The sequence below is a fragment of the Varroa destructor genome, unplaced genomic scaffold (genome assembly GCF_002443255.2).
Source record: "Varroa destructor unplaced genomic scaffold, Vdes_3.0 BEIS01000002.1, whole genome shotgun sequence".
NCBI classification, from domain to species: Eukaryota; Metazoa; Arthropoda; class Arachnida; order Mesostigmata; family Varroidae; genus Varroa; species Varroa destructor.
In genome coordinates, this window is record NW_019211455.1 from 42,379,489 (window position 1) to 42,397,427 (window position 17,939).

The window sequence follows — 17,939 nt, forward strand, 5'->3', positions numbered from 1 at the left end:
ATACTTTACAGTTCAGATTCAGGGTGATTTAACACACAAGAAGAAAAAGGCTAAGTTTACGGCGCGGTTTGAAAAAGAGGTAAATATGCTTAATATAACTGTTCAACCCCAACGAATGACAAATTTATAGATGTTAAAGGGAATGCACTGTTCGAGCCATCGTCCGACAGAGGTGAACAGGCGTACAGTTATTAACGTATTTAGTTTCATAAATCGTTACCCACCATAATTAACTCTGAGTTCGCGTATATTCTAAAATACATTGGCAATAGAATATCATTCACTCACGTCTAGTATTCCATCTTATGTGTTTTTGTTGCTAGATTATTAGTTTCCTGCACGGAGTCACAATATTAACAGGTTACTTCACCAAAACAGCAGAGTTATTTTTTTTCGAAATAATGCTCCCTCGATGACAAAATTGTCGTATTAGCTGTATCTAACCATTCGCAATCTTTTTGATAAGGCGAATCTCTAAACTCAAACTAAAGGCACCAACTTAAAGGCTGTTATACTTTAAAAATCTTACACTGCTTTAAACAGGAAGAACTATGATTTCATTCGAAAAAAGTAAGTAGGTTTACTGCTCACAGTTTCTAGCTGACGGCAAACTCTCAAAACTCTGAAAAAAAATTTCTTGAAAGAAACAACGTAAAAGTCGAAAAACCATGTTGTTATATATAATGGTATTTATCGCGGCTGACATATCTTTTTTCGACTCTGTCTTAGTTTCTCCTTACAGTAGGGATACAGATCCGCGTATAAACAGAGGGATTCATTTGGAGGTTGCGTGACTACACGGTGAAGTGGATGTGCGTCACAGTTTCCGTAGCAATGAAGTTCAAACGTATTTCTGAGAGAGAATAAGTCGCGAGGCGCTCCAAGTTGGTGGTAGGCTGAGGATTTCTTAAATTATGTCCTGCTCATACCCGAATTCATGCACTTGTTCATAAAATCACTGACTTAATTCTGATCACTCAGGTAGTTGTGTTATCCAATATGTCGCTATGTGTGAAACGCCTGTTCATTCAGTGAATTCATATAACAATGCCTTTTGTATACTATCATGTTCTATTTTAAGGCTGCCATATAACTTGGGGTACGCATTTACAAAAGATGCAGGTACACTGTTAGTTTTTTAGTACATTAGTGACAATGGGTTTTGGTCGTGTCTTAAAAATGATTTTCCTGGTGATCGTAGCCTGGATGTGGAACGATGTGGCATCTTTGCCTTCGCCCCGAACTCGTCGTATGGCCAGAAATGGCTTATCGAGGTCGACTATCTTTCCATAGAGCACGTGGTGCCCGATGAGAATCATTGGGGTACCCTGAAGGAAATTACAACGCGACGTAGGTAAATACGTGGAAAAAACATTGTATTTTACGTCAGTACGGTGTGGCAATAGAGATATCTGTCAACAATGTTAAAATAAGCGATCTTTTATAACAATGTGATACGGGCTAACAAGTTAAAAAAACTATGGCCCGAATGAGGTGCTAACTGTGCTTTGATCAAATTATCCCTTGTTGTGAAAAAAAAATAAGAAGTCTTATTTAAGAAATTAGTTTAAGAAATAAATGCAATATCACTTCGTCTTAATATGTTAAAATGCGGCTTTTCAACAACTAATTAAGCTCTAATAATCTTAATAATAGTAAGCTTAATAAATTAATTAGTAAAGTATTGACATCTGAGCATAACACTGATAACATTCCGAACAACTAGAGTGAAATTTTTGAATTAAGAGAGCGTCTTACCTCCTTAGTAAAGTGAAGGTCACCTAAATGGAGATCATTTAAAGGAACGTCGTCGCCGTGACGGTGCTTAATATCGCCCTGCAGCTCGATGAGGCCCCATTCGGGTAGCTGCGCCGATGGGTCCAGGCTAATTTAATCACATAGACCAGAGTATTTACGGTAAAAGAACTTCGCTGAGCAATTTATAAACAATGCCGTTTTAGTTCATACATTTTAGTTGGGTTTATCGGAAATGGTAAACTTATACCACCCAAGACGAATATTGGTATATTTTTATTTAGTGGTGCCAGATATGTGCGTGCGCACTCAATGAACGCTACAGCCAGTTTATGATCCAATTAATGGTTCCTGTTTTGTTATTTTCAAGTGTAGAGATGAAATACGACATACAAAGAAGTAGAGGATGCCCGAACTGCAACGTATGGAACAAATCGAAGTAAATTGAGGTCAGCTATCGTAGTTTTCAACGAAAGCAATGTTTAGGTAGAATACTTGGGCATTTTGATAAATAATCGCTGACAGTTTTTGTAACAGTTCTTGGCTTTTCATTGATAAGTTCTTAATGAAAACTAACCGTTTGGCACCTAAGAATACACTAGGAAGCTGTTGTGTAACTTACCATTTAATAATTAACTGCACCATGATTATTAGACAGCCTTTATTTTAAAGAAAAAATCGAAAATTCTTACATAATTAAAAGTTAGTGTTTTTACAAGCACGGAACCATAGGAAAGCGCGTCGTCCGGATGAACGTGTTATAGCGCCAAAATCTATTTATGAATTCAAATATTAGCGCTGTTTCCTTTTTAATGATGGGGATTCTCTGCGGAATCGTCTGCAAGAGCTTCCCGTTTCGAAACCTTTTTCTGATCGTCGACCTACCCGGTTAGTTATGCTCAGTTTACGAAAACTGATGTATTTTTCACAGATCTGATTGAAACACGTGCCAATGAAGTATGATGTATAGATTGGCTTTATGTGCTCTAGTTCCAACGGCAAGAATGTGAAGAAGTCACGTAGATCGCGCTTTTTGTCATAGAGACGGTTTACACGTGGCCACGCAACGAGTAAACATGGTTTGACATGGTTTTGGACATATTTGCTGTTGGCTGTTATTTACTGAACTGTTCAGTTACGGAACTTCTCAAAATGACATCTAACCACTCCATGATGAATGAGCATAAATTTCTGACACCTCTTGTACGACGTTGATCGTGGGTTCAGCAGCTCGAAAACTGAATTGGGATTAATCATTGATTACATGGCGGCCACTATCACCATCGAACTATTTAGCTATTACAATACCGTAACTATGGGTATGTTCTACTTTTCATATTATTTCAGTCCTTAATATATCTTCGGATAACCCCTAACTGCTTGGCTTCAAGATGGTTAAGGGGGACAGGAAAACTTGGAAGGCTAACTATTTCCTGAAGTTAGTCCAGCTTATAGATGAATACCCAAAATGCTTCATCGTCGGAGTTGACAATGTCGGTAAGTAAATCTATCTGGCTACCTTTTCTTGAGAACTAAAAGTTCCGCTTTATTCATATGCATGATGAGTGAACTATAAAATTTCTGACACCTCTTATGAATCGCAATATGTTTAAGTGAAGTTCAATACTGAAATTCACAAAACAGAAATTATCTAGTGTTTACCGGTTGCTGAAAAGCTATATAAAAGTATTTTGATGTTTGCTGTAGGATCGAAGCAGATGCAGCAGATTCGTGTCTCCCTAAGGGACACCGCCGTGCTCCTTATGGGAAAAAATACCATGATGCGAAAGGCCATCAAGGGGCACATCGAGAACAATCCGACCCTTGAAAAGCTGTTGCCTAATATCAAGGGTAATGTAGGCTTCGTGTTTACCAAAGAGGATCTGTGCGAAGTTCGTGAGAAAATCATGAACAATAAGGTTCAGGCCCCTGCTCGTGCTGGAGCTATTGCCCCCGTCAATGTACACGTGCCTGCACAGAACACGGGTCTGGGTCCTGAGAAGACTTCTTTCTTCCAGGCCTTGCACATACCTACGAAAATCTCAAAAGGAACGATTGAAATCATCAATGACATCCATCTGATTAAGGTCGGCGATAAAGTTGGTGCTTCCGAGGCCACCCTTCTCAATATGCTAAACATCTCGCCTTTTTCTTACGGTCTCGTAATCCAGGCTGTAAGTATTAATTATGTGATTACATTGAAATGCGATGGTTCTGTGAAATCGACAATTGAACATTTTGTGGTACTCTCAAACAACTAGACTCTCCAGAGCTTCGGTTCAACAGAATAGTACAACCACACAGGCTTTTCACCTTCTCTGAGCACCCACTCAATAATAATTAAGCTGTACTCCTATTAAACACAAAACACTTTTACACCTCATTTCTTATTGTACAAAACATAAGACTTGGCAGTAGGCTTATTTCCAGTTCACTCGCAGCTACTATGGAAATCTCATTTGATTTCTTTTCCTCCGCTTATTGATATGCTTAAGTTCAGCGGGTAGTCACACTTGATTTCAGATAAACATAACATACAGATGTGTATTATCACCCTTGTGATCAAAAATAATTTTGGTGATCAAAGATAAAGTTGGTGCTTCCGAGGCCACCCTTCTCAATATGCTAAACATCCCGCCTTTTTCTTACAGTCTCGTAATCCAGGCTGTAAGTATTAATTATGTGATTACATTGAAATGCGATGGATCTGTGAAATCGACAATTGAGCATTTTGTGGTAATTTTATTGTTTGACTCAAATCAATTTTTACTAAACCTTCTTCCAGTACTAACTTTTATCGGTCGTTTTTATGTTGTAATGCTTTTGCGTTTAGGTCCATGACAATGGTACCATATTTGCCCCCGAGATTCTAGACATCACTCCTGAGGACCTGAGGGCACGCTTCATGCACGGTGTCCGCAACGTGGCTGCCGTATCGCTCAAGATAGGTTATCCGACCCTCGCTTCGGCCCCGCACTCCATCGTGAATGGACTCAAAAACCTAATCTCTATTGCTCTGGCTACCGACATCGAATTTGAGGAGGCAAAAATGGCGAAAGAGTTCATCAAAGATCCAGCAAAATTCGCGGCAACTGCTGCCCCGGCAGCTGTAGCTGGCGAAGCCTCTGCCAAGGAGGCCAAAAAAGAAGAGAAGGAACAAGAGTCCGAAGACGAGGATGAAGATATGGGCTTCGGTCTGTTCGATTAAGCGGTGCAGGCCCCCTGTGACGACGAAAAGCATCCTTGTTGTACTGTAAAATCTAATGGCGCTGAAGTTTCGGCGGAAACCTCGGCTGCCTCACGATCAGTTTGGCAAGTAAATCAAGAACAGGAGTCAGTGATATTGTCAATAAATGATGATAAAACTAATCCTAAGCATTTTTAGTATTCAATTTACGAGTTTCAATAGTGGCTGTAAATACTGAGCGTATATAGACTTAAGTAGGAGAATTTTTAGAATTCGTGAACGAACTTTGTAATGCACATGCTACTTCGTAAGCTATTAGTAAAATGTTTAATGCTTAAGATTAATCCTTAGGGCGTTATCTTGTGTCAGATCTATTATTGTGTAATTATACGGATTTCCGCTTTTTTTACTAAATCTCACTGGAAGACGACAAATAGAGGGCCTTTACCAAAAACAATCTTACGATTAGCGGCCGATGAGGATTGAGCTTGAAAAGGCACTGGTTATTTCCGAACTATTTTCTGTACAACGCAAACAATAAATAATCGATATTATGAATAATTAGTAGTAACGATAATACTTTCGGTATTTTACACCTTTTCGGTTGTACACTCATTCGTGTGTGTTCACTGTTGTCTATGTGTGAATACCGAGTTTCTCGCATCTGTTTTCTGCGGCATTATTTTCGTCGATACAAAGGTTCGATATTTTTCGTATTGCAAAAACATGTGACTGTCATTAGCTAATGTTGCCTATTTGTAATTATATATCCTTTTTGTTCCCGTTCGACCAACATTTGCTATGGACGACAAAGCTCAAGTTACTAATATACCGTATGAAGTGTTGGTATTTTAAATATCAATGTAAAGTTATTTAAAAAAACTAAGTCAATTGTAAATGATCCTTGATGATGGTCCTCAAAATGTTAATATCGATTACCAGAATATAATGCCGCGCCTCTGTTTTTCTTTTTCGACTATAATCGTAGTAATCTGATTAAAGCATTTTTATATAGTGCGGTATAAAGACAATTTAGCGTATGAACATTGGCATTTGATTTTCTCTATGAGCTGCGTGTTTAGTTCAGTTAATATTTTTGCGTTAAATTATTCCTAAATACATTCAACACTAGTTAAAACAAAGGTAACGGACAATAAGAAAAGCCATTATTACTTTTTGATCACAATATTTACTTAGTCATTAATACAAAAACGTATTTTTTGCACTCGTCACTACTGCAAATCGAGATACTTCACATGACTCTCTTCTTATAGCTCGCATTCTCACATAGCTGCGTTCGTAGATAATCCCTCAGTCTTCTGTCGTTTGCAAATCAAAATATTGCGTTTCCCTCTCTGTTCACATCTCTTATGTACTCTAGATGTAAATTTTCTCGTGAGTTAGAGACTCATCAACCTGCGTCTAACACGTTTGCACATATTCACATTGATATTATGCCAAGAAATCTCTCTTTTTATAACAACTTCAAGTAATCTCTAAATTTTTCAGGATAACACCACTTAAAGAAAATGAATGTTTCTTTTTTTTTGGTTGTTTTGGAGATTTTTGTCCGTGTCGGCCGTGTCATCCAGGGATTACGCATTTCTTCACGCACTCTGACACTCCTATGTAGTAGATAGGTATTTTAAATTCATGTCCTGCTGCTTTTGTCAATACCGTCGGCTCTGCGAATGGTATCGACTTAACTCTGTATTTTCTCCTTTTTATCATTACTTAGATACACAGTTGAATTACATACAAGCATACATGTTTCTAGACCCTTGGCCAACTCTATGCCGAGCCCAGTACAAGCGTTGGGCGACACAGAATGAACGTTTTCGATTTTTCAGACAATTGAACCATTTTCATCCTTGTCTCATATTCCGTCACTCAAACATGTGTTTAGGTAAGAGTCAAAAAATCAAAAAAACCACAGGTTTGTGGGAGAAATTAAACCTGGTCAATACCAGTGATTGTGTGATTGTGGACGATGAAGAGGCCGACGAGCTACGTATCCAAGTGCTCTAATACGGTGTGATTTACTTATTTGCCGTCAATTTTTTTACAATCTGTCGCAGTCGCCGCAATTTCGTTACATAGAATCAATCATTAGCGAACGCAAGATGTTAGGCACTTGGACGCGCAAAGAATTGACCCAACACGGTTCAGTCGCGGTATTTCTTTAATTATAGTAGGCTGGCTTTTTAACCTGGATGCCGTACTCGCTAAGCGCCGAGGTAAGGTCTTCAGTTGTCAGAACGTACTTTTTGTCCTTTAGAGCCTTTTTGGAGGACTGACCAGCACCACGCATCTTACAATGCTGGAGGGCGTCGTTGGTTATGTCAGCGACGAATTTCTGTGCGGCAAGAGAAATTAAGCTAAAAAAGAGAGTACAACAAAAATTTGTATTACAACTTCGGAGTTAATAAATAGACAAAAAAAGAATAATTTCTTTTTTTGCCCGTTTGAATAGAATCAGTTATTATTTATTGTGTAGAGGTTTAGCAGTCCATCTCAGTAAATATGATTACATTATTTTTTCTAAAAATTAGATATTGACCATATAAATTCATTCATAACGAGATATATACCCGTGTACTTATTTTTAAGTACACGGGTATATATATATATATATACATATATAGAGAGAGAGAGAGAGAGAGAGAGAGAGTATACGAGTTCAATACAGCGGATTTAGATGGATATATGAAATAGAGCTGCTCACTACTTGTTCGTAATTCATCACTCATATATATGAGTTCAAGCCCTGCCAACTATATATATAGTGAATGACAAAAGTAATTAAATTCCGTGGACTTCTACACTGGGAGTGTAGACGCACAATGGATCATTGAAGATTTTATATAAAAAATAAAGAAAAAATAATATTATAGATTTTTAGCGACTTTTTTAATCAGAGCGTACAGGTATAGAAAAAAACAATTTGAACATTGACAGGATAACAGTAACAATACCTAGTAAATGCTAGTATTACTCACCGAATCACTTTTGGGTCCGATGTCTCGACGCCAGCTGTGTTCATATAATAACTCGTGACAGCGTCTGGAATCGTTGGCTGGTACTCATCAAGCTGAGCGAGAAGTTCCTGTAGTGATAAAGAGTATTGACAAAAAAAAAACCAAGTATTTGTTATACAAACGAAACCTGTCTGAAACTCAATTAGCCGTTACAGGCAACACGATAGCCGGAAGCTGGCTTTCGCCCGTTCAAGGCATTCAAGGCCGAGGGTCGGTCAAGAGACTGTTTCCTCAGCTGGGTTTCAATGAGAAAATATATGCCTTATCATTTTGTGAGGCCTCTTTAGTAATGAGTGAGGCAAACATTTATGCGCAATGTAAAATGTAAACACACTTGATCTATTGGAAATAACTTCGGATAGTTGCGTGAATAATATCGATCCAGTGCAAAACGTGAGACCCTCTAATGTAAAAAGCTCTCCTATATAATGGTTACACTAAGTTTCAAGTAGAGTAACCCGAGGCTGTGATGATGTGAAACTGTGATGTGGTGTGGGTTCCAAACCAAGCGTAGAATCATTTTATTTTATGCGGAAATGGACCAGCAGCCTTTGAAGTAATGTTTAACAGTAATACGGATGTAAAACTCGGAAAATTGCATAATGAAGCTAGTCTTCATAAAAATGGCATACCTGCATAGAAAGCTGCAGAGGGGGTGAAGGCTTAAATTCTGGCTGTTGCTGCGAAGTGCTACCACCCGAAGCAGCTCCCCCGGAATGAGCTTTTTCGCCATGACTCGATGGATCCATCTGCGTTCAGCTAGACACACAACAGATTTTTTTTACTCCGTCTAGGTAGCTAGTTAAGACTACATTTCGAATTTTACGCAACTGTTACTTGAACACGCAACTGAGATCAAAAGTACATCCATATTATTCAAAGGGTAGCACAATTTACAAATATTTCAATTTGAGAAGTTTGCTACATCAATCGAAAGCTAGTATGTTCAAAGAGTTCGGGAAGACGTTTCTCAAGTGCAACAAAGTCTATTTTAAATTTTATCAATAAAGATTTTATCAATAAAAAAAGCCTAAACTTTAAAAGTAAACTTCCAAATTATCAACAATCAAATTAAACGGACACCGCCCTAGTTAATAAAACCAAACAGGTACAATTTTTTTTATCGAATTTTCCCACAAAACAATACAATACTGAAATACCAAAGAAATTACTGTTTACGATAATTACCTTTTCAATCAGTCCTTTAATTCATCGCTTGTAAAGCCATTATTAAATACTAATGCTCGAGATAATTATTTTCGACTTACTATGCCAAACGTGCGTTAAATGGACTCGATATTACCGGCAAGTTGAAAATACAATTGATTTGGTCTTTTTCACGTCGTTACAATTTTACTACAGCACTAAGAGCAATATTTGTTGAGTGCATAGATCATCATAGACCGCTGTGGAAAGATAAAATTAATCGTCTCGAATCGTATGTTTGGTTTTGCGACTGGGTATTCCATCATATTGTGCTGCGTAAAGTTGAAAAAATACGATTTTACATTACAGGTAGAGTAAGCAATTGGAACTCGGGCATAGACACACGGCTCGTTTCATGCTGGCAGGAGCCAGCTAGCTGTCTGTCTGATGCAGTGCCTAACGATGATATCGGACGTTAAACTCGGACGAAAATTGAAAGCAACTTACTCCTAACGCATCTGATACACAAAATAACTTTTATCCACTACGATTACTGTGTTTACAGTACAAAGCAGAGCTCGCCTGTTTTTTGCAAATGCAATTACCGATGCGGCTCTGTCTAAGGGAGGAACGTAATTGTAACATCACGTCAACATCTTTTACCTGCTTATGCACCTTATACATATTGTAGCAACTAAGTAGATTGATTTGATTGTATATTCTATATTCAAGAAATCTGTCAGTTCTGTTAAGTTAAAGTAAGCGCCACATAATTTTTGCGTAACTGTTTTTAGAGTTGGTTCACTTTGGCCCATAATTTTTTAGCAGGGCAAGGCTATCCCGTTGATTACTATTCTGCAGAGTTTGTCGTCCGCGAATTTTATCTACGTTTTGAAACCCATCCTGTTTGTTTACATTCGTAGCCCCCTATGGATTGTTGTTGATTCCACGCGTTCCGCCGGCAAAAAATCGGTGGCTTAATTTTTGCCGGTACAGGTTATGACAATTGACAGCTACATTCTTCTAAGACATAGTATCATAAAACAGCTAGAATTTGAAGTGTCACGGTAATAAGGGTGACGTTTTTTGATGACAATCTCGAAGCCCATTCGAGTTGGATTTAAAAGCGTCAAGTAAGTTGAAGATTGTTCATAAGTTTCAGTTCGTGATTTGCCTGGTGATTGCATGCATATACGCGGTTTAAAACAAGGGACTGAGAGAGAATGGGCAAAGTTCGCCAGCAACGGCATCGAGAGGATCTAGACGAGTCGAATTCATCTTTACGACTAAACAGATCTGTGAATGTAGCTAGTACTAGTGCATTCAATGTTTTTCGTGGGTTTAGTAATCCGTTGAAACGAACATCTCCAGGACTGAACACCGCGGTTAGGGGTGAGTTTTATGCTATACTGCCGTATTTATGTCATTGTATGTAAAAAACACATGTATTGCAAAAATGTTGATCCTCACGTGGAACTAATTTTCCACGGGAGAAATAATAATAGTCAAAATAATAATCAGGTAGTTGAGTTGTGTAGTAATCATTTATGACTGTTCCGAGACACATGTTTGGAAGCGCTATTGAATCCAACCCGAGCGACCCTTTGCTTCGGGATACGTACCATGTTTCATGCATTCAATGAGGATGATGGAAGGAATAAAATATATAATAATGTCGGTTGATATCAATCGGTTAATTCATTCAGCCTATCATAATGATTAGAACTATTCGTTTTAAAAACTTGACTTTATTCTTAAATTTCAGGGAGTAAAAAACGAGTTCGTCGAAGCGGTTTCGCTGCCTTTGACTCGTCGCTCACTAACGACGAAGGTGAATTTATATTTGCTGTTTCTAATAGCTAACTACTGTCAGTTCTACTACGTAAATTATGTGCAGTATCAAACTTTGTATAAGTATTTGTCTTTGACGTATCTTCACAAAAAAATGTCTATTGGCATCAGGTCTGGCAAATGGGCAGTGTTTTTTCGGACGTTTTTGTCGAACTCCTTTGTTTGAAAGATTCATATTAAGATACGTTTTTCCCCAAGATGGTAATATGCAGGCACCACGTTTTGTTAGAAATAAGATTTGCCGTCTTCTTCGAAGTCCTCCTGAATTCGTAGTAAAGCACATTCTTGCAATAGATTCAAGCAATTAGCATTTTGCCTATTAAAACCTAGAAATCTAAGAAAACCTAGAAAAAAAAAGGTTAAATTGAATAAGCTTATATTTTTTTAGGATACCGCATATTTGAAATAGGTCCACAGCGACATAGGTTACCAGTTTGTTGATCTGCGTGTTGGCGCCCAAAATATTTTAGCTTTTTTGGGTTTTATGCCAACATGGTTACGAATACGATGCTGAAACCCGAAGCACCGACTTAGACACGACAAAAACTATCATCGTATTTGTTTATTGCCTATGATGTCCAATTACGATTCATAAACTTATCGTTGAATCTTCACGTATCGCGTGAGACCCCTATTGCAATCGAGTTTTGATCGATCTTTAAGTTTGGTGGTCGATAGTACATATTTTCTATAAATAAAGTATACATAAACTTTACCTTTTTCAAAAATAAAGTAAACATAACGTTTGTTTTTCAGAAGTTTTATCAAAGCGTACTCGCCATGACAGTAGAAACGTATTTCGTCCAAACAGCAGCGCTGGCGACAGTGGCCAGCAAGATGCTTCTACTCCGGTATTTTCCTTTCCCTGTCTTTCTGAATGCTTTAGTAGTAGTGCCGGTACCTCTTCATGGGGCGTGAAAAAAAAATGTTTAGACAACCGTAGCAGAACGACCCGACACCGAAGCTCCGAAAATAACAGCCCACCCAAACGGCAAAGGTTCAGCTTGGATGATTCCCTCGACGAAGACGAAGATCACACTGAAACGGACTGTCAATCTGCCGTCGAGCCACATGATGCTGGGAGTGGCAGTAATAATTACAGCGAGATTCAGAACATTTATTCTCGCTGCAGTATTGACAGAAGCACTGAGCATTTCCAGGACCCGAAACGGAAAAAAAGACAGAAGGCTGTTGCAGATGCAGCTAACGTGAGTAGGAACAACAACACCCAAAATGACAACAACGACAGTAAAGTAGATCCGGATGATTTGAAAAAACCGGCGCACAGAAGCTGGAGCAGAATAGAAGACGATACCATCCAGGCCAGTCAGGACCAGCAGACAAGTGGCGATGAGGATGATGACGAAAAGAATATAATAAGCCGAAGCAGTGGAAACGATACCGCTCGGTTAGTAGGTCTAAGATCCTGAGTAATCGGGCATGTGTGTGGTAGATCATCGCAATACGTACATATGTTATTTGATATAATGAAGAGACATATTTCCGATGGCAGCTTTTGTTATTCACTGTTCTTTTTTTTTTTGCTGTTACACGACGAGTCTTGAAGCATTATAGGTGGAGCAAAGACAAGCCTAATCAAATCGAAAATGTCTGATTGCAGCAAGGACAATAACTGGTAATGATACATTGTGATTGCATGACCTCTAGCTGCAACGAGTTTTAAATCCTCTGTAGACCAAAAATATATCTGATAAAGTGATAACGTATTTGCTAATATTTAACTTAGAGATATTTGTTGAAGTGGGTTGTACTCGAAACCGAACGTAAACACATAGTCTATTTTGTGCTGAGGAAAGGATACCAGCTGTCTAAGACAATTTTGAATTAAGTCAGCAGCTTGAATTTCGAAAATATTCGACAAACTGAACGTAGAACAATCAAAACGATCTGCAATAACACAACTTACCATTAGAATTAAGCAGAAGTTCTTGGCATAGTGAATGACTTCTTTTTCATCTGACCATTATGTGGCTTGACTTGTTCATAAAAGCTGTGTTCACGCATTTATTAAGGTTCTTTCTTGGGGTATTTTTCAAGTTTTGAACATTTACGACTACCATCTGATAAATATGTGTTGAACACGTATATCTTGTAGGCCAGTGGGATCCCATCAGCACCATTTTAGTGGTAGTAGTGATCGTGTGCCAACTGGAGTACGCTTGTTTCTTCATCGAAACTCGGTGCTCGTGGCGTTAAGCGATTCTGTCATGATCAGCTTTGCTGGGTCGGCTTGGCTCCAGGTGGCCCACGGCAGTGTACGCGTGTTCGACGTTCGCCTTCGTCCATCCGATGGTCCTGTGCATGTGCAGTCAGTACCTGGAAGTTGCTTGCTGATAAAAAACGCGAACTCATATGGCAACAATAGCAGTAACAACATCAGGTAGTAACCCACTGCAGATCATTAGTGATATAGACTCGGATGCGTGTGAGAGGATCGTGAGGGTTTGCTGGATGCTTTCACCGTTGTCAGATTTTTGTGCAATTTCGTTCCTTTACGCCAGCTTCTAGAAAAAAAAAATAGAGAATTGAGTTGGAATCTACTATATATGTATACAGATTCTTATTAACATTGTGAACATAACCTCAAGTATTTAATATTAAGTTCGCTTACATATTTGTTTATTACTATATTATTTATAGGATAACTATTTAACTTATTACTTCGAACCATTATTGAATCACAAAACACAGTCAATAGCTTAACTGTATCCGACTTTTGTGAAGTACTCCTATAAGCCACCCGATAGGGAAAAGTAAAATGTACGCGAAAGTATGTATGTACATACAATTTGCAAGATTTAATTATACCTTCTATAAGAAGTAACTGTGATTCGTGTATTGTACCCCGATATTTCCAACAATTTAGTTCATTAATGTAATGTTTAGATGATAGCTGTTTAGCTTTATTATTGCTAGTTATTTTTAAATCGCGTAGTGCAACGAATGTTTACTGTCGATCTAACCCATCGTTATCATGTTTGGTTTGTTATGTTTTTCGTCCTCTTATTTCGTACCAGTCTAGGCCTGTACGACCGAATGCAGCTGATGGGTGCGGGTCTAGCGTTTGATAAAGCCGGTGAATTAATTAAACGTTTCCCACGAAAAACAATCATCATCCTCCATGGACTTGGTACAGCGGATCGATACAGCAGCTTAAAGCCGAATTTCCACCTTGCCACTGACTCTACTCCGGAGAACATGTGGTCCGACTGCCGTTTCTACGTTACGCCAGTCGACGTCGGTTGGTTGCCGAACTATTCCAACAAACAATTGGACATCTTGGTGACAAACTTCATAAAGGCATCAACTCGGACCGTGATACGAGTCGCCATTGTTGGTTCTAGGAACTCAGGCAAATCATCGACGATGCGTGTCCTCTGCAACCGAATTCTACACTCATCGAGCGATGACCAGCCGCAGTCTCAAACCGATGGCGGCGGCGGGCCCCCTTCGCAGAAGACTGTACCGATTTTTGTCCTCGACTTGGATCCTGGTCAGACCGAGTTCACGCCTTCGACTTGTGTATCCCTCGTCGAAGTCAACTGTCTACTGATGGGTCCGCCTGGTGCTCATCAGATAAAGCCACGCAAATCTTTATTAGTTGGTGACAGCACCGCGGGTGCGCGACCTGAATCGTATGTAGCGGCAGTGAATAGTTTGATGTCGTACGTAAACAACGAGCTCACCTTTAATCATATTCTCATTGTAAATACCATGGGTTGGCTGAACGGAATCGGCGACCTTCTGCTTGGGACGGTACTCGATATCGTTAAACCTTGCAAAGTTCTTGCCACCTCAGAGGGGATTGAGCTGCCTACCATGGCCTGGCCGGCAAAGCATGTACAGATTGATGCTCCGATTGTGTATTTGAAAAAAATTGAGGGGTTGTTCATACAAGATTCGTACACAAAACCGGTGAAACCTGCGGAGCACCGAAAAGCGACTATTATCAACTACTTCGGTGGCCTCAGCTTGCTAAGCAAGAAAACAATCGCTTTGCCATGGAATTCCGTCGCGCTTCATGAAGTCTCAGGGCTCTGTCCACCTCAAGAGTTGCTTCGCCTTATAAACGCTAACGTGGTGGCACTCTGCAACGCTGCAGAAGATACAATTTGGAAAAGCAAGTCAGATCCAACAGTTCCGATGCTGCTACGAGAGACCTCCGGCACCCGGGACGAACCAATGGAATGTTTGGGTTTCGCATTTGTTCGAGCCGTCGATATGTTACGAAAGACAATCTACCTAATAACGCCGGAATCTGAGGAAACTGTTCGATCTGCCAACGCGCTGGTACATTGTACGGGGCTGAACGTGACAGATTATCTGGTGACAAACCAGAACAGGGGTAGTCGGCAAGGCCCGGCACCGTATTCTCTAAGTACTGACACACCTCGACCTATTTGGGAATTGTAAAGCAAACATTTGGTTCATACCTGATCATTGCATTAAACTATCCAGGGTAATTAATAATAGTAAAGATTAATATTATATGCTGCTGTACTATTGCAAGCGCAATTAGAAAAGGGGATGTCCGTTGCTGACAGTTACGTTGTATAAATCGGCCGGTAATCTGTTTAAAACAGTGATTACAGAGTTCATTACGAGTGAGTGCATAACAGCTGCTCGTGTTATTTTGCACTCATTTACCCGTGTTATGCAACTGGGAGTGTGATTATGCCATAGAGTGATGAGTATGGTAGTAATATGCCCAACGAAGTGATGTAATTTCTTGGCGCTCTACTTGTATCAACATTTGATATATTTTACGTGCGGTTTGCGATGATGCATCGTTAAGGTTCATTTCTAAACATCATCCGGTAATGATAAAAACCTGAATTCGTCTGTAAGTGGTGCATTTAGATTAATTTTGTGTAATTAGCGGCCAACTTTAATAGATTGAGAGTTCCAGTTGCCCAAGGTCAATCGAATACTTACTTATCTCCTACTTATTTTATAATAACTAGGAAATGGCATGACTTTGACTGTTTAATGGCAAAATTTACCTTGTCTACGGTCCCTTTTGACTTAAAGGTTACAGCTCGACGATGTGTGCTTGTTCTTGAGGATTTCATTGTGAGCTGCTTTGTCAAGACTTGCGTTTTACGACTGCAATGATAGTTTCGGCGGAAGTGGCGTGAAATTCTTCAGTCAGTATGTCTACAGTTACAAAGGTTGAAAATTCAATTTTATTTGTGCAGTTATCAAATAAGATAGTGGAAAACGTATACAATGGATTATTCGAAGTGTAAATTATTGGTAGTAAACTGGCTTTACGGATACGCCTGATTATCGGAAGGCGAAATAAATGTAAGCGTTACATCAAATAAAATAGTGAATATATGAATGTCAGAAGCTTCGTATTGCTACATATACAGTGCCGTCGGACACCCTATTACCTGTGATGTGCCAAACTCTAAAAGCCTTATGGGTCTTTTTGAAATATGCAGCGTTGATTTAAAAATCATGAACTTGTCTGGTTCTGGTACCCAAAAGTGCCATTCTCGTAAAATGTCTTAAAATACCATAGTGAAAAAATACATTTCCTGATAATAAAACGGTAAAGCTGGTAAATGTAGGTGAAGCGCTAGTACTGTGTGGCAAAATAATTAAAGTTAAACGTCCGTCAAAGACACCAAAAAACCTTAGAAAAAATCTGGGAAATATCAGCTTTAAAAATATGAAATCGTTTTTAACCTAATTATAAGGACCTTTGTCTATACTTATTGTCCTCTATTTCATTAGTTTATCCAAAGGGCCTGCAAAAAAATTCCCGGTTTTTCCTTCGTAGCAACGGATTTAGTCAGTAAATCTAAATCATAATAAAAAAACAAAGTCTTCTATTGCTTCAGCGACTATGTACTATCTATCAGGTAAGAATAATTAGGAACCATGATTTTTCTAAAAATAATTTAGTCAGTATTGTTTTTTAAGTCAATTTGAAATTTTTATTAGGTTTTTTTTCGCCTATTATACATTTTTACAATTCGCGTTGCAGTATCACGGGACCAGCCCGCTATATAAATTCTATTTAAGTATGTATAACTCTAATCGATGCGCACCGGCTGTAGTGAGCAACGATTTCTTGAACGGATTTTTTTGCTTTTTTTTTGTAACAATGTTTGCGACAACCGCCACAAAGCGTCGGGAAAAGTGTTTCCGGGGGTGAAGGTTTGCGCAATACTGAAAAGTTAGGCTAGGGTTTTCTCCAGCAAAAATGATTTCCCATTGGCCACTTAGTTCCCTGACTCTCTCTCCATCTCGCTTTCTCTCTCTCTCTTTCATATATATATATATATGTATATATATATATATACGCGTCTAACTTTGGCGTAACATGACGAAAAACAAGTTTGCCGAAAGACCGCAATTGGATATGCCTCATTAGAGCGGATAAAATGTGTGCTTAGAAACTGGCTCTCATTGAAGTTACCATTGGTAGAGCACCACACATTGTGCTGAGGGCCAGATGAGTCTCACTAAGTGGCACAATTTTAAAGATTAAACAGTCTCACACTCGAAGTCAAACTAGCAGAGTGGTAGAGTAAGTATATAGAAAAGGCAATAGAAAACCTAGAAATAAAAGCTGATGAAGTGAAAACATGAAGTATATGTTAAGATGATTATCAATCGAAAAAGTAAATAAGAGATTCATTCTTATAAAGCATAAAAAGAGAAGGTGAAAAGTTTCTTAGATAAAATAGAGGCAGAGATCGTATAGATCTAGTTACAGTAAGAATAGGCAAGTTGTAGAAAAGTCAGAGAACTCGTTTTCATATTGTAAATATAGAGGGACAGTTTCAACGAAGTAGACAGTAAAGTTGAATACGGGATTCCTAAGAATGAATTCAAGACAACCAAAAATGGTTCATAAGAAATAAAGGCCTAGATTAAGAAATGAAGTACGAAGAGAAATCGTTTATGGAGTGAAAACTAGAAGAAAA

The 17,939-nt window shown here is 38.8% G+C and overlaps 4 protein-coding genes across 11 annotated transcripts; 2 read left to right on the forward strand and 2 right to left on the reverse strand.

Annotated features, from left to right (window-relative positions):
- Positions 1-1,130: 1,130 nt before the first annotated feature.
- Positions 1,131-2,400, reverse strand: LOC111245703 (chromosome transmission fidelity protein 8 homolog). The gene is made up of 3 exons (XM_022794377.2): positions 2,378-2,400; positions 1,759-1,885; positions 1,131-1,328 (listed from the first exon to the last, which is right to left on the reverse strand). The coding sequence occupies exons 1-3, from the start codon at positions 2,398-2,400 to the stop codon at positions 1,131-1,133; spliced, it is 348 nt and encodes a 115-aa protein (XP_022650112.1).
- A 102-nt stretch (positions 2,401-2,502) lies between these two features.
- RpLP0 (ribosomal protein LP0) lies at positions 2,503-5,130 on the forward strand. 2 transcript variants are annotated; one of them, XM_086980791.1, is made up of 4 exons: positions 2,503-2,643; positions 3,103-3,252; positions 3,463-3,929; positions 4,589-5,130. In XM_086980791.1, the coding sequence occupies exons 2-4, from the start codon at positions 3,147-3,149 to the stop codon at positions 4,961-4,963; spliced, it is 948 nt and encodes a 315-aa protein (XP_086836917.1). In that variant the 5' UTR covers positions 2,503-2,643; positions 3,103-3,146; the 3' UTR covers positions 4,964-5,130. The 2 variants fall into 2 exon arrangements, with proteins under 2 accessions (XP_086836917.1, XP_086836918.1); XM_086980792.1 differs by lacking the exon at positions 2,503-2,643 and adding an exon at positions 2,665-2,825.
- A 978-nt stretch (positions 5,131-6,108) lies between these two features.
- Positions 6,109-9,825, reverse strand: LOC111245702 (transcription initiation factor TFIID subunit 10-like). Of its 4 annotated transcripts, none has more exons than XM_022794369.2 (4): positions 9,790-9,825; positions 8,613-8,729; positions 7,942-8,048; positions 6,109-7,320 (listed from the first exon to the last, which is right to left on the reverse strand). In XM_022794369.2, exons 1-4 carry the CDS (start codon positions 9,808-9,810, stop codon positions 7,125-7,127), a joined length of 441 nt encoding a protein of 146 aa, XP_022650104.1. In that variant the 5' UTR covers positions 9,811-9,825; the 3' UTR covers positions 6,109-7,124. The 4 variants fall into 4 exon arrangements, with proteins under 4 accessions (XP_022650104.1, XP_022650109.1, XP_022650110.1 ...); XM_022794374.2 differs by lacking the exon at positions 9,790-9,825 and adding an exon at positions 9,634-9,776 and having other exon boundaries at positions 8,613-8,739; XM_022794375.2 differs by lacking the exon at positions 9,790-9,825 and adding an exon at positions 9,169-9,710.
- A 150-nt stretch (positions 9,826-9,975) lies between these two features.
- Positions 9,976-16,573, forward strand: LOC111245696 (polynucleotide 5'-hydroxyl-kinase NOL9-like). Of its 4 annotated transcripts, none has more exons than XM_086980784.1 (7): positions 9,976-10,116; positions 10,289-10,518; positions 10,892-10,957; positions 11,734-12,385; positions 12,545-12,613; positions 13,094-13,378; positions 14,016-16,573. In XM_086980784.1, the coding sequence occupies exons 2-7, from the start codon at positions 10,350-10,352 to the stop codon at positions 15,409-15,411; spliced, it is 2,637 nt and encodes an 878-aa protein (XP_086836910.1). In that variant the 5' UTR covers positions 9,976-10,116; positions 10,289-10,349; the 3' UTR covers positions 15,412-16,573. The 4 variants fall into 4 exon arrangements, with proteins under 4 accessions (XP_086836910.1, XP_086836909.1, XP_086836911.1 ...); XM_086980783.1 differs by having other exon boundaries at positions 9,988-10,116; positions 10,283-10,518; XM_086980785.1 differs by having other exon boundaries at positions 10,036-10,518; positions 12,599-12,613.
- Positions 16,574-17,939: the final 1,366 nt, after the last annotated feature.

What these genes read in the sequence shown, in the direction of transcription:
- LOC111245703 (XM_022794377.2), bottom strand. Translation starts at nt 2,400, where the DNA reads ATGGTGCAGTTAATTATTAAATG. An exon ending in GTGCAGTTAATTATTAAATG is followed by an intron (nt 1,886 to 2,377) that starts GTAAGTTACACA and finishes TGATTAAATTAG; the next exon opens with CCTGGACCCATCGGCGCAGC. An exon ending in ACCTTCACTTTACTAAGGAG is followed by an intron (nt 1,329 to 1,758) that starts GTAAGACGCTCT and finishes AATTTCCTTCAG; the next exon opens with GGTACCCCAATGATTCTCAT.
- RpLP0 (XM_086980791.1), top strand. Translation starts at nt 3,147, where the DNA reads ATGGTTAAGGGGGACAGGAAAACTTGGAAGGCTAACTATTTCCTGAAG. An exon ending in CGTCGGAGTTGACAATGTCG is followed by an intron (nt 3,253 to 3,462) that starts GTAAGTAAATCT and finishes TGTTTGCTGTAG; the next exon opens with GATCGAAGCAGATGCAGCAG. An exon ending in ACGGTCTCGTAATCCAGGCT is followed by an intron (nt 3,930 to 4,588) that starts GTAAGTATTAAT and finishes TTTTGCGTTTAG; the next exon opens with GTCCATGACAATGGTACCAT.
- LOC111245702 (XM_022794369.2), bottom strand. Translation starts at nt 9,810, where the DNA reads ATGTATAAGGTGCATAAGCAG. An exon ending in TGTATAAGGTGCATAAGCAG is followed by an intron (nt 8,730 to 9,789) that starts GTAAAAGATGTT and finishes AGCTGAACGCAG; the next exon opens with ATGGATCCATCGAGTCATGG. An exon ending in CTCTGCAGCTTTCTATGCAG is followed by an intron (nt 8,049 to 8,612) that starts GTATGCCATTTT and finishes TTATCACTACAG; the next exon opens with GAACTTCTCGCTCAGCTTGA.
- LOC111245696 (XM_086980784.1), top strand. Translation starts at nt 10,350, where the DNA reads ATGGGCAAAGTTCGCCAGCAACGGCATCGAGAGGATCTAGACGAGTCG. An exon ending in ACTGAACACCGCGGTTAGGG is followed by an intron (nt 10,519 to 10,891) that starts GTGAGTTTTATG and finishes CTTAAATTTCAG; the next exon opens with GGAGTAAAAAACGAGTTCGT. An exon ending in AATAGCAGTAACAACATCAG is followed by an intron (nt 13,379 to 14,015) that starts GTAGTAACCCAC and finishes ATTTCGTACCAG; the next exon opens with TCTAGGCCTGTACGACCGAA.